We start from the raw sequence: 14,829 nt of genomic DNA on the forward strand, positions 1-14,829 counted from the left end.
AAACAGATAAAGCACATTCACAGTTCACAAAAAATAAATCCAAAGATTTTTAAACATATGCTCAGCAGTGCTCATAGTAGAAGAAATGCCAGTATAAACTACAGTGAGATACTGTTTTTCACCTATCAAACTGGAAATAAACTAATTGTTTAATATGTTGTTAGGCTGTAATAGTATAATTGAAATAAGCCCTATGAAGACAATTTGGCAATATCTATTAAAATCAAAATCATTTCTAGAGGTCTGTCCTACACACAGACTTACACACGTACAAAATGATGTGTCCAAGTCTGACTATTGTTACATTATTTATATTAGCAAAAGTCTAGAAATCACCTGAAAGTCTACCAATAAAATACTGGTTAAAAATATTATAATGCATCCATTCATTGAAATACTGTTTAAAAGAATGAGGAAGATTTTTATATCAAATATGGAAAGGTCCCCAAGATATGAAAAGATATTAAGAGAAAAATATCAAGGTGAAGAGAAGTACATATAACACACTATCGTTTGCTAAAAAATGTATTTGTAAGACATTTTTAAAAGTCTAGAGATACGCAAGAAACCAATAAAAGTGGTAAGCTGGAGACAGGGTGGGTCTTGAGTGAACAGAGGATAGGAGTGAAGAGAATTTCCACTATAGATCTGATAATTTAAAAATATATTGAATAATGAATGGATTACTTATTCAAAAACAAAACAAAGAGAATGTTTATATAAATAAATAATCAGGGTTTTTTTTCTTGCTTTTGCTTTTGTTAAAATTGTCACGTGTATTTGTCTTCTCACCACCTCTGCCCGAAAACCGATTTGTTTGTAGATGCCTAGCCCTGGGCGACTCTGGTGGTTTGAATCTTGCTGGAGCAGTGCTCTCTAGTTAGCACAGAGTTCATGTTCAAGCCTGATAATTGCTTCAGGTTTAATGCTGTCAAGTCTCTTAGTCCTGTGTTAAACATACGATCAAAATCAAAAGCACCTTAGTTGAATATTTTTGCTGTAAAGCAGTGCTTCTCAGCTAAGGATGACTTCTCACCAGAGGACATTTTGCAATGCCTAGAGACATTTTGGTTTGTCAAAATTGGGAGGGTGCTAGTGATATCTAGTGGGTAGAGGCCAGGGATGCTGCTAAACTTCCTACAATGCCCAGCCCCCCTGCCCAACAAGAAAGACTTATTTGGCCCCAAATATCACTAGTGCCAAGACTGAAAAAACCTGCTGTAGAGGAATGCAAGCAGAGCGCTCTGTTTATTTTACTCTCATAGGACCCACTCCCCAAATCTGTGGCTAACAGGCTAAAATGTCTCACAAACTATAAAGTAATAAAAATCAGTTTATAAACTACAATAAAATCTAGTGTATCCGTTACATTAGGGAACCTTCACAAAGGAATAATGTAATGGATACCTAACAACAGGAGCCCTCACAATAGAAAATGACATCTGATTGTCTGAAATCAATGTTAAGTGCAGTCTCTGTCTTTTCCCAGCCCATAACCCTGTTCCAGATTCAGTTCCTGAATGCTGTTGGAGATCTGCTGGACCTGATTCCCTCACTTTCTCCCACAAAAAACTTCGGCCCGGAGTTTTTAAAGAGATGGGACATGGGACATTGCTCTGCTCTTATTAAGGTGAGGCATGCGACAGCCTTTCTTTTTGTCCTTCTTCTGGTCCATATGGACTTTTTCTATATGTCACCCAAGTATGGTAACATCTCATCACTCCCATCTATAGTTATATATCAGCTCATGGGTTCCTCTGTCATACAAGTTAAGAACTGGAAGGAACTGATGGAGGGAATTGGATGTACGTGATGTTACCCATTTCTTCCATCATTTTTCCCATTCTCTGTGTACCTGCCACTCCCACCATCCAGAATCTTCCATTTTGGAAGGTAGGACAGACTCTGTCTGTTTTGTGCACATTAAAGGTTAATTTTCCAGTAACAAAAACAGCAATAAACGCCTTAATTGACATAATCCCTCTACACTTCCTACATTTGTAGTCAGTTATCTGTATACTTCACTATGATTCTGGCTATAGGTTCTTCCTGGATTTGAGAACATCTTTTTTGCTCACTCAAGCTGGTACACGTATGCTGCCATGCTCAGGATATATAAACACTGGGACTTCAACATCAGTGATAAAGACACCAGCAGTAGTCGCCTCTCTTTCAGCAGTTACCCAGGTAAATAAATTTAGAGAGACATCTGAGTACTCTGAGTACTATTTCAGGATAAAACCTTAGTGATTTAGAGTAACTGGAATGGAAGAAGAAATGTTTAGTGATTAGCATACATTAATCAAAATTGGTTTTTAGAGTGCTATGAAATATAGCTCTAATACTTGTATTTAATAGAATGTCATAAACTCTGTTAATAGGGTTGACAGAAATTCACTTCAGCAAATGCCAATTGAGTATTTATTAAGCACAAGGCACTTGCCTAGGCTCTGCAGTGGAATCAAAGATGAACGAGGTAGATCCGGATCTCAGCATCTCCTTGAGAGCCTGTCTCCATTTCTCTTTTTTTATGATTTCTTTTTTTTTTAATTGGAGTATAGTTGATTTATCCATTTCTCTTATTCTTTGCAATACCCACAGCAGTTTACCTAGTATGTGGCACCTAGTACTTTATTTTTGCTGAATGGATGGGTGAATGAATGTACAAGCTTATAGATCTTACACAAGTAAGATAAGTACTCTACAGATAAGAACAATATTATTACTGGATACTGTATAGGCTGCAAAAGAAGTGTAAGAAATGTTGTGAGTATTCAAAATAGGGACAACTCACATCTGATTGTTGGGAAAAGGAAAAAGGTGGACATTTGAGATGAACCATGAGCGATGACTAGAATTGGAGCAGGTAGAGATGGATGGGAAGGATGGTCTTTGGAGAGTTGGGATTGCAAACTCCTATGCCTAAAGGAGACAGAAGATGATGCAAATGAATAAAGGGGCTGGTATAAGAAAATAGAAATGGAAACAACTGTAGCAAACACATGGTCCATTGACAGGGAGCCAGTCGGTTCCCACTGACTACTGTCACCCAGCCATGTGGAGATCAGTATTTCCATATCCTCCAGCTTCTCAAGAGAGAAATATGGATTTGAAAAACAAAACCCACCGTGTGAACCCCAAAACGTGTGTCTGCTAGCTGGAATTGCCCTCAACTGCAGGTTTGCAACCTCTTCAGGAAACATCATGAGCAAAGGCTTACCAAACATCTAAGTGTCCGATGCAGATGTGATGTGGACACTTCTGACCTTTAATTACATATATGCAGCTTACAGGGGGGTTATACCAACCACCTGGCATATCTAGCTTTGTAAGAGTATTTGGGTCAGAGTATTATTGTCCCTTCTGGCACTGTTGTTCTTGATAATATTAACGCCACCCTATCGGGAATTCTGACCAGGGGAATAAAGTGATGTCTTTCTGTCCTTGTGACCTGATCCTTCCTTTGAGACCACTTTGATTTCGTCTTTGTCATAGTTTGCTGAATTGTTTTAGTACTGAGGGGGACTGAGAACTCCTTTCTCCAAGTGAGACTGTGCTTTGATTCTTCTGTGTTCCTTTGGACTGAAATTTAACGACAGCAAGATACTGAGACAGTCAAATATTCGTACTCTTCCTCTTGTTTGTGATAAAATGCAAAGTTCAGCTGTTACCTGAAATTTTTGCTTTGAAATCTCTGCAGAATGGTGTTCTTCCATAGTCTTAATAGTCTTGAACCCAAAGGTAGTGGTGGAGAAGGACATGGAGGGATTTCCTATGAAACTTTTGACCTTGCTCATATTTGCATATATATCTTCCAGAATAGATAGATTTAGAAGTAGATATATAGATAATAGAGATCTTTAGAGCAATTAAACTGAGAAAAAACAAAAGACTTTTTTTTTTTTTTTTTTACTCCAAGATGTTTTTACAGGAGCCAGTGGAGCAATGTCATTCATAATTTCTCTAACTGGACTGCTTTGTTCTCAACAGCAAACATGAAAAAACATGGAGAATTTTATTTATATTACAAAGAATTGTTTAGTTATGGGATCAGCCACACGGAATTCATCGCATAGATATAAAACTAAGCTTTACCATGAACTTTATGCCATGTGTATGTGCTGTTGATCCCAGAAATAAGCTAGGTGACTTGTTGTTTTTCTTTGGTGCAGGAGTACCATGATAGATTGAGTGGCTTAGGAGCGTGGTGTCAGTTTTGTATTCAAAGGGGCAGGACCTGGAGGCTCTTCCTGATACGGACAAGGATATTAAGAGTTATTGAGTCAGAACCGATAGATCAAGTCATGATATAATTTATTCCTCTACAATTTTCTATTCAAATGTGCTAAACAGAGTATTTGTGATGAAAAACAGGACAAATGCAGCCCCTATTCTAACAAACTTTACATTCTGGTGAAAAATAGACACAAATAAAAAAGCAATGACTAAAGTGTGATTTGTGTCATAATAGAGAAGCCTAGTTTGGGGATGATGAGATAGCTTTTAAGAGAAAGTAAAATTTATGTTGAGACACAAAGGCAAGTGTAAATTCCCCAGGCCAATGGGGATAATGGGGTGATAGAATGTTCCATGTGGAACAAGCAGCACATGTAAAGGCCTATAGGCAAGAGAAAGTGTGGAGAAGGCCAGGGAGAGGGAATGAAGGGCAATGCAAGACCATTAAAATGACAAGTGGACGTGACATTAATAGATTTGCATTTTGGAATTACAAAATGTCTGGCCCACGAGAGGAGGACAAGAGAGGCTTCCAACAGAACATGCAGAAGCCTGAGGCAACAATCCAGGCAACTCAAACCACATAAAGTTTTGCAGATGGTTAGTCAATATACGGATGGAAGATTGATAGTCCTCTTCAAGAAGAAAACAAGATGTCAGAAATGACTGCTGAATTAATATAGCAGTAATAGTGTTCTTGTTGTCCTTGCCAGAATCCTTGAAGGATAATTGCCGAATAAGAATTGTTGGGGGCTTCCCTGGTGGCGCAGTGGTTGGGAGTCCGCCTGCCAATGCAGGGGACATGGGTTCGTGCCCCGGTCCGGGAAGATCCCACATGCTGCGGAGCGGCTGGGCCCGTGAGCCATGGCCACTGAGCCTGCGCGTCCGGAGCCTGTGCTCCGCAACGGGAGAGGCCACAGCAGTAAGAGGCCCGCGTACCGCAAAATAAATAAATTAATTAATTAATTAATTTAATTAAAAAATTTTAAAAATTTTTAAAGAAAAGAGTTCCCAAAGTGTCACATCCATCTGTGTTAAAATCAAATGGCAGGGCTTCCCTGGCGGCGCAGTGGTTAAGAATCTGCCTGCCAATGCAGGAGACATGGGTTCGAGCCCTGGTCCGGGAAGATCTCACATGCCGCGGAGCAACTAAGCCCACGCGCCACAACTACTGAGCCTGTGCTCTAGAGCCCGCGAGCCACAGCTACAGAGCCTGCATGCCACAACTACTGAGCCTGCGCACCTAGAGCCCGTGCTCTGCAACAAGAGAAGCCGCCGCAGTGAGAAGACCACGCACCGCAACGAAGAGTAGCTCCCGCTCTCTGCAACTGGAGAAAGCCCACTGGCAACAGTGAGGACCCAGCGCAGCCAGAAATAAATAAATAAATAAATTTTTTTTAAAGAGAGAAAAGAATCAAAACAAAATAAAATAAAAATTTTTTAAAAATCAAATGGCAGTAAGACATTTCAAAACAAAATATGTTGTATAATTGGATTACTATTATATTAGCTACTGCTGAACCTCCAAATTTTGTGCTGGAAACGTGATTATTATTGCTTTTGAGTCCACACGTCAGCTAAATGGTTCTTTCTGGTGTCTCCGCTGGGCACATCGTGCGTCCGAGGTTGGCTGGGGTTGGGTGGGCCGCTCTGCTGACCTTGGATGAACTCTCTAGCACTTTGGGGGACTGACCAGCTAGAGGCTGGCCCTCTTGCACGTGGTCTCCCATCCCAGAGACTAAATTAGACTGGGCTGGTTTACACTGCTGTAACAGGGTTACAAGAGGTGAGAAGAAGTATGCAAGGTCTCCTGAGGCCTAGACTCAGAACTGGCGCATTTTGTTAGCCAAAGCATGTTCCACATCCAGCTCAGATTTAAGAGATGGGGAAACAGACAATGCCTCTTTCTGGGAGATGTTGCAAAGTCCCATTGCTGAGTATGGATAAAGGGAGGGGTGAGGAAATGCAGCACAGCTATTTTTACAATCATGATCCACACTCCTGACCCTGAGTTGTATGTCATTTATGTCCTTTGTCAACACTGAATCTACTCTTTTGGAAGGAAGGAATGTGTGTGGTCTTCAGAGGTTTGGAGCAGCTAATGCATGTGATATGCAAATAAGCACATTTTAAACTTTTTATTTTATTTTTTAATGGTTTATAACATTATATAAGTTTTTTGTGTACCTACATATTATGTTTCAACTTCTGTATATACTACAGCATGCTCATTCCCAAAGGTTTAGCTTCCATTCATCACCATGCAGTTGACCCCTTTATCCATTTTGCCATCCCCCTGCCACCCTTCCCCTCTGATAACTGCTACTCTGTTCACTGTATCTATGTGTTTGTTTTTGTTTGGTTTGTTCATTTATTTTTGTATTCCACATATGAGTGAAATCATATGATATTTGTCTTTCTCCATCTGACTTACTTCACTTAGCATAATACATTCAAGGTCCATCCATGCTGTCACAAATGGCAAGATTTCATCTTTTTATGGCTTAGTAGTATTCCATCATACACACACACACACACACACACACACACACACCACGTCTTCTTTATCCATTCATGTGTCTGTGGGCACTTAAGTTGTTTCCATATGTTAGCTATTTGTAAAGAATGCTGCAATGAGCATGGGGCTGCATATATCTTTTTCCAATTAGTGTTTTCCTATTCTTTCAATAAATACCCAGAAGTGGAATAGCTGGGTCATATGTTAGTTCTATTCTTAATTTTTTGAGGAACTTCCATATTGTTTTCCACTGTGGCTGCACCACTTTACCTTCCCACCAACAGTGTATGAGAAGCTTTCAGCTTTTCACCATTGAATATGATGTTAGCTGTGGGTTTGTCATATATGGCCCTTATTATGTTGAGGTATGTTCCCTCTATGCCCACTTTCTGGAGGGTTTTTATCATAATGGATGTTGAATTTTGTCAAAAGCTCTTTCTGCATCCACTCTTGCCACTCTTATTCAACATAATATTGGAAGTCCTAGCCACAGCAATCAGACAAGAAAAGGAAATAAAAGGAATCCAAATTGGAAAGGAAGAAGTAAAATTGTCACTGTTTGCAGATGGCATGATATTATACATAGAAAATTCTAAAGATGCTACTAAAAAACTACTAGAGCTCAACAGTGAATTTGATAAAGTTGCAGGATGCAAAATTCATATACAGAAATCTGTTGCATTTCTATACACTAACAACAAACTGTCAGAAAGAGAAATTAAGGGAACAATTCCATGTACAATAGCATCAAAAAGAATAAAATACCTAGGAATAAACCTATCTAAGGAGATAAAAAGACCTGTACTCAGAAAACTATGACACTGATGAAAGAAATTGAAGACCACACAAACACATGGAAAGATATACCATGTTCATGGATTGGAAGAATTAATATTGAAATGACCACACTACCCAAGGCAATCTACAGATTCAATGTAATCCCTATCAAAATACCAAAGGTATTTTTCACAGAACCAGAACAAATAATTTAAAAATTTATATGGAAACACAAAAGACCCTGAATAGCCAAAATAATCTTGAGAAAGAAGAACAGGGCTGGAGGAATCATGCACTCTGACTTCGGACTATACTACAAAGCTACAGTTATCAAAACAGTATGGTATTGGCACACACAAAAAACAGATACATGGATCAGTGTTACAGAATAGAGAGTCCAGAAATAAACCCACACACTTATGGTCAGTTAATCCACAAAAAAGGAGGCAAGAATATACAATGGAGAAAAGACAGTCTCTTTAATAAGTGGTGCTGGAAAAACTTGACAGCTACATGCAAAAGAATGAAATTAGAACATTCTCTAACACCATATAGAAAAATAAACTCAAAATGGATTAAAGACCTAAATGTAAGACTGGAAACCATAAAAGTGCTAGAAAAAAATGGGCAGGACACTCTTTGACATAAATTGTAGCAATATTTTGTGGATCTGTCTCCTCAGGGAAGGGAAACAAAAGCAAAAATAAACAAATGGAACCGAATTAAACTTTTGCACAGCAAAGGAAACCACTGACAAAACAAAAAGACAATCTACTGAATGGGAGAAAATATTTGCAAATGATATGACTGATAAGGAGTTAATATCCAAAATATATAAACAACTCATATAACTCAACATTAAAAAAAAAAACCCAACTTGATTAAAAATGTGCAGAAGACTTAAATAGACGTTTTTCCAACAAGACATACAGATGGCCAACAGGCAGATGAAAAGATGCTCAAAATCATCAATCATCAGAGAAATGCAATTAAAACCACAATGAGATATTACCTCACACCTGTCAGAATGGCATCATCAAAAAGAACACAAATGACAAATGTTGTTGAGGATGTGGAGAAAGGGAACCCTTGTACATTGTTGGTGGGAATGTAATTGGTGCAGCCACTGTGGAAAACAGGATGGAGGTTTCTTAAAAACTTAGAACTACTATATGACCCAGCAATTCCATTCCTGTGTATATATCAAAGAAAACAAAAACACTAACTTGAAAATATACATGAACTCCAATGTTCATAGCAGCATTATTTACAATTGTCAAGATAATGGAAGCAACCTAAGTGTCCATAAACAGATAAGTGGATAAAGAAGAAGATGTGGGACATACACACACACACACACACACACACACACACACACACACACATATATATATGATGGAATGTTACTCAGACATAAAAAAATATTGCCATTTACAGTATTACTAGAATCTTCCCTCTTGATACTGCTTTTGCTTCATTCCATAGATTTTGGTAAGCCATATTTTCATTTTCATTTGTCTCTGATTTTTTAAAATTTCTCCTTTGATATCTTTGTTGACCCAATAATTGTTCAGTAGCATGTTGCCTAGTTGCCACATATTTGTGATATTTCTGGCTTTCTTCTTGTAGTTGATCTCTAGTTTCACACCATTTTGATTAGAAAAGATGCTTAATATGATTTTAATCTTCCTAAATTTATTGAGACTTGTTTTCTGTCCCAACATATGGTCTGTCCCTGAGAATGTTCCATGTGCACTTGAGAATAATGTGTATTCGGCTGCATTTGGATAGAATGTTTTATATATGTTTATCAAATCCATCTGGTCTAAGGTTCATTTAAGGCTGCTGTTTCCTTGTTGACTTTCTGTCTAGATGATCTATTCACTGATGTAAGTGGGGTATTAAAGTCACCTACTAGGGCTTCCCTGGTGGCGCAGTGGTTGAGAGTCCGCCTGCCGATGCAGGGGACACGGGTTCGTGCCCCTGTCCGGGAGAATCCCACATGCCGTGGAGCGGCTGGGCCCGTGAGCCATGGCCGCTGAGCCTGCGCATCCAGAGCCTGTGCTCCGCAACGGGAGAGGCCACAACAGTAAGAGGCCCGCGTACCGCAAAAAAAAAAAAAAAAAAAAAAAATCACCTACTATTATTTTGTTGTCTCCCTTTAGGTATGTTAATAATTGCTTTATATATTTTGGTGCTCCTATGTTAGGTCAATATATATTAATAACTGTTATGTCTTCTTGACGAATTGTCCTCTTTACCTTTACTTAATGTTCATATTTGTCTCTTGCTACCATTTTTGCCTTGAAGTCTATTTTTTCCCATGTGAGAATGGCTACACCCACTTTCTTTTGGCTGTCATTTGCTTGGAGTGTCAACTTCCATTCCTTCACTTTGAGCCTGTGTTTCTCTTTAAAGCTGAGATATGTCTCCTGGAGGCAGCATATAGTTGGGTCTTATTTTCTAATCCATCCAGTTATTCTGTGTCTTTTGATTGGTAAATTCAATCCATTCACATTTAAGGTGATCGTTGATAGATGAGGACTTAGAACTGCCATTTTATCTTTTATTTTCTGGTCGCTCTGTATCTCCATTGTTCCTTTTTTTCTTTTAACATCTTTATTGGAGTATAATTGCTTTACAATGGTGTGTTAGTTTCTGCTATATAACAAAGTGAATCAGCTATATGTATACATATATCCCCATATCTCCTCCCTCTTGCATCTCTATCCCACCCCTCTAGGTGGTCACAAAGCACCGAGCTGATCTCCCTGTGCTATGCGGCTGCTTCCCTCCATTGTTCCTTTTTCCTTGTGTTTCTGTCTGCCATTTTAGTATGGTGGTTTTCTATGATGTTTTTCCCAATTTCCTCTTGTTTTTATGTTTCCTCTCTCTGCTCTAGATTTATGTTTTGTGGCTACCATGAGATTTGTATGAAACCTGTCATGGATAAAATTGTTCTTTTTCTGCTGTTAGTATCTTATCTTCATTTGCCTACATGGGTTTCCTCCTTTTCCTCTTCCCTTTTTACATTTTTGTTGCCTTAAATTATTCCTTTTTGTGTTGTTTGTTACTAAATTAGCTAGATTATTTTTACTGCTTTTTTCCCTTTAATCTTTATGCTGTAATTAAGTTTTTAACAACCTATTCTGATGTAGAATAAGTTGCAATTTTTTTATTCTGTCTGTCCATTTACCATTTTACTCAAAGTTTTGTGTACAGTACTTGTCCCTTTTCATTTCAGGTAGAAGAGCTTCTTTCAACGTTTCTTTTAAGGCGCATCTAATGTTGATGAGCTCAGTCAGCTTTTGTTCGTCTGGGAACGTCTTTATTTCTCCTTCATATCTGAAGGATAACTTTGCTAAATAGAGTATTCTTGGGTGATGGTTATCTTTCAGTATTTCGAGTATGTCATTCCACTCTCTCCTGGCCTGCAGAGTTTCTGCTGAGAAGTCTGCTGATAGACTGATGGGGATTCCTTTGTAGGTTACCATCCTTTTTTCCCTGGCTGCCTTTAGAATATTCTTCCTTTGTCATTGACTTTTGAAAGTTTTAATATACTGTGTCTTGAAGAAGGTCTTTTTGTATTGAGGTAATGAGAAGTTCTCTTGGCTTCGTGGACTTGTCCATCCAGTTCCCTCCCCAGGTTTGGGAAGTCCTCAGCTATTATTTCTCTAAATAAACCCTCTGTACTCTTCATTCTCCCTTTTCCTTCTGGGATACCCATTACCCTAATGATGCCCTTCCTAAAAGAGTCAGATAGTTCTATAGGATTTCTTTACTTTTTAGATCTTAATTCACTCTCCTCTTCTCCCTGTATCATCTCTAGATTTCAATCTTTCAGCTCACTAATACTCTCTTCCATGTGGTCTGCTCTATTTCCAGTGCTTTCTAATGCATCCTTCATCTCATTTATTGAGTTCTTCAGCTCCAGAATTCCTATTTGGTGCTTTTTTTAAAATTTCAATCTCTTTGGTAAAGTATTCCTTCTGTTCATTAATTTCACTCCTGAGGTCATTGAACTGCCTTTCAAAGTTTTCTTGTAGCTGGTTGAGTATCTTCATGACAGCTATTTTGAATTCTGTATCAGATCACAACATTCCATGACTTTAAATTTGGTTTCTGGAGGACTCATTTTCTTTTTGTGGTACTGGGTTACCATGGTTCTTCATGGGGCTTGATGAGTGCTCCTCTGCCAGTGCATTTGAAGTGGTGAACATGTTTCTTCTTTAGGTAAAGCTTTTTTTTTTCCCCTCACTTGATTGTAGCTATTCAATAGGTTAGTAATTAGATGCCTTTCTTTTGTTTCCCAGTAGGTGGTGCTATAGCACAAGTTTTTGGTTTCTCTTACCCGTGCTGCCTCTGGTTATTTTTGAGAGCTGGCACTTTCCACCCTCCACTGTCTGTGTCAGAGGTGTTGCCTGGTGCCCTCCTTGTCACTATTTCTGTCTCCAGGGTTGTTGGTTCCTTGCTGCTGCCGGTGTTGCTGACAATGCCACCTGGGGCACGGAGATGGCAGGCACTGCCTTCACCGTCCCTCTGGTTCCACCTACTTTATGTGTTCCAGTCCACCCACCCTTAGATGACAGATGTGTGGAACTCTCCAGCACGCTGCTGTGTTGGGCCGAGGAACCTTTGTTGAGTTATGGATGTTTTACTGATTTTACTGGTCGTAGATTGAAGGGGAGAGACAAAGGGAGTGTCTCCCACCCGCCATGATGTTGATGTCACTCTTCCAAATGGGCACATTTTAAATACATTTGATAGGATAATAAGGGTAAACTTTTCTGTGTTGTACTAAGCAATAGATCTAAATGGAATCAGAGCAAAGTGGTCATTGTTAATGTTTACGATTCAAGTGGTTACGTATTTTTTAAGTCGTGAAAGATGCTTTATTAACTGTAAGGGTTCTCTTATTTCTTGATTAAATTTAGCAAGAAGCTTACTATGAAATGTTATTTGCTGGATGACTTTCATACTGAAGTGTTTCACTTTACCCTGATGTAAAATAGCGTGCCTTCCAAAGCTACTCGTGACAGATAAGAGCAAGAAAATACAACTTTACATAGTCAAGGAACATTTGTTTCTCTTATAATGTACTGTTTCAGGACTTTGTCCCCCCTCTGGGCCTTTTCCTTTTTTTAATCTTAAACTCTAAACTATAGAATTAAACTCCTTGACTAAAGTTTTCTGTAAGCAATTTATCTTCTTTGTTCCAGAACTCTGGGTGTCCTACATTTTTTTTGTCTTCAACAAACAGCCTTACTCCTGAATGAAAGATTACTCCTTTCATGTTAGTATTAGTCACTCACACATATTAAAGAACGCCTGCCCTCTTGTGTCCATAGAGACTGCTACAATAAGGAGTGAATTAGCAAGTTTATCATGCCAGAAGTACAGAGTTCTCTCCTATGGAGATTTGCTACCAGAGTTTGCTCAAGGCTGCCAAGTATGGCTGTACAGTTAAAATACTGCAGAACAGCCTCAGCCCAAGAACTGAATGAACAGTCATTGAGGGACTTCCCCGGTGGCACAGTGGTTAAGAATCCTCCTGCCAATGCAGGGGACATGGGTTTGAGCCCTGGTCCGGGAAGATCCCACATGCCGCGGAGCAACTAAGCCCGTGCACCACAACTACTGAGCCTGCGCTTTAGAGCCCGTGAGCCACAACTACTGAGCCCGCGTGCCTAGAGCCCGTGCTCCGCAGCAAGAGAAGCCACTGCAATGAGAAGCCCACGCACCGCAACGAAGAGTAGCCCCCGCTCGCCGCAACTAGAGAAAGCCCATGCACAGCAACAAAAACCCAACACAGCCAAAAATAAAAACAAACAAATAAATTTATTTAAAAAGAAGACTTGTGGCTCCGCTGATTTTCCAACATTTGTAAAACACATTGACCCAGAGTGTCAAAACCATGTTCACTTTTATAAATGTAGATACTTTTTCTACTTAAAAAAATTATGTAGACTCATTACATAAAATTTGGAAAATACAGAAAAGGAGAAAGAAAGAAGGCATCCGTATTCTTACTATTCAACAATGAATCCTGCTAATATCTCCCCCTAATTAAAAGTTCTCCTGGAAAATCCTAGCAAGTGAGGATCTACTCTGTTCGTCATTTTGGAAACTTGGAATAGTCCTGATTTAATGTATTCTTGTCATCCCAAATCATAAAATCAAAAAATTTCAATGGCAAATCCAGGGATGGAGGTCCCCTGGCACCTTTAGAAACGGCAGTTGAGTAACTGCCACAGAGGGGAACCAAAGCTGGGAGAGGATAATAATAATGGACACTGCAAAATGCATTGTGTACACAAAGCTCTGTGCTAACACTGATGCCTCAATATTTTGCATATGTGTTATGCTGATTTGTATATTCGTGTTTCCTGTAGGGTTTTTGGAGTCTCTGGATGACTTTTACCTTCTCAGCAGTGGTTTGGCATTGCTGCAGACCACCAACAGCGTGTATAATAAAACCCTACTGCAGCACGTGGTACCCCAGTCTCTCCTGGCCTGGCAAAGAGTCCGGGTGGCCAATATGATGGCAAACGGAGGCAAGCAGTGGGCAGAGGTCTTTTCAAAATACAACTCTGGTAAGTGGCCCTGCAGAATAACTTTTAGGCATGTATGTACGTTTAGATCTGGAGTTAACCAGTAAAGCCATACCCATGCCCTGTCTTCATGTCTCCCGATATTTCAGGCACGTATAACAATCAGTACATGGTCCTGGACCTGAAGAAGGTAAATCTGAACTACAGCCTTGATAAAGGCACTCTGTACATTGTGGAGCAAATTCCTACATATGTAGAATATTCTGAACAAACCGACGTTCTGCGGACAGGTATTTTCTTCATGTTAGAAGTCTGGAAGTCTGATGTGTGTGTGTGTGTGTGTGTGATGGGTAATATGTGCTGTGTGAATGTATGATGTGGGGAGTATATGGTGGGGAAGGAAGGAGGGGAATGCCGTTGCTAGTCACACAGGGAAAGAATGACCAGGGTCAGCACAACATGTAAAACCTGCACCTCAAACCCTTATGTGACAGCATAAACTACCCTTATGCATAGACTGGGACAAAGCCAGTCATTCACAATCTTATGACTACTCATGGTTCCAATATTACCTTCTCTCCTGGGTTCCCAAGTAAAACTTTTAGTTCAGCAACTATTTATGGGAGTGCTACTCTGGCCCAGGGACTGGAAAAGCGTGGATGTAGAATCCCCAACACACAGTCTGATAGGGAAGCAAGGCACCTAAAGAAGCTATTAGAACCCAGAAAGCAAACAGCAGTGATAAGC

At 39.5% G+C, this 14,829-nt stretch overlaps 1 protein-coding gene across 1 annotated transcript in view; it reads left to right on the forward strand.

Moving 5' to 3' along the window:
* PLBD1 (phospholipase B domain containing 1) overlaps positions 1-14,829 on the forward strand; it is a gene marked incomplete at its 5' end in the record, with an annotated part of 56,329 nt that overhangs the window by 33,678 nt on the left and 7,822 nt on the right. The window contains 4 exons of the mRNA XM_079715326.1: positions 1,490-1,630; positions 2,043-2,187; positions 13,924-14,124; positions 14,232-14,372. Coding sequence (XP_079571452.1) covers positions 1,490-1,630; positions 2,043-2,187; positions 13,924-14,124; positions 14,232-14,372 — 628 coding nt within the window. The remainder of the gene's footprint in view (positions 1-1,489; positions 1,631-2,042; positions 2,188-13,923; positions 14,125-14,231; positions 14,373-14,829) is intronic.

Source organism: Hyperoodon ampullatus, assembly GCF_949752795.1.
Source record: "Hyperoodon ampullatus genome assembly, chromosome: 11".
In the NCBI taxonomy this organism is placed as follows: domain Eukaryota; kingdom Metazoa; phylum Chordata; class Mammalia; order Artiodactyla; family Ziphiidae; genus Hyperoodon; species Hyperoodon ampullatus.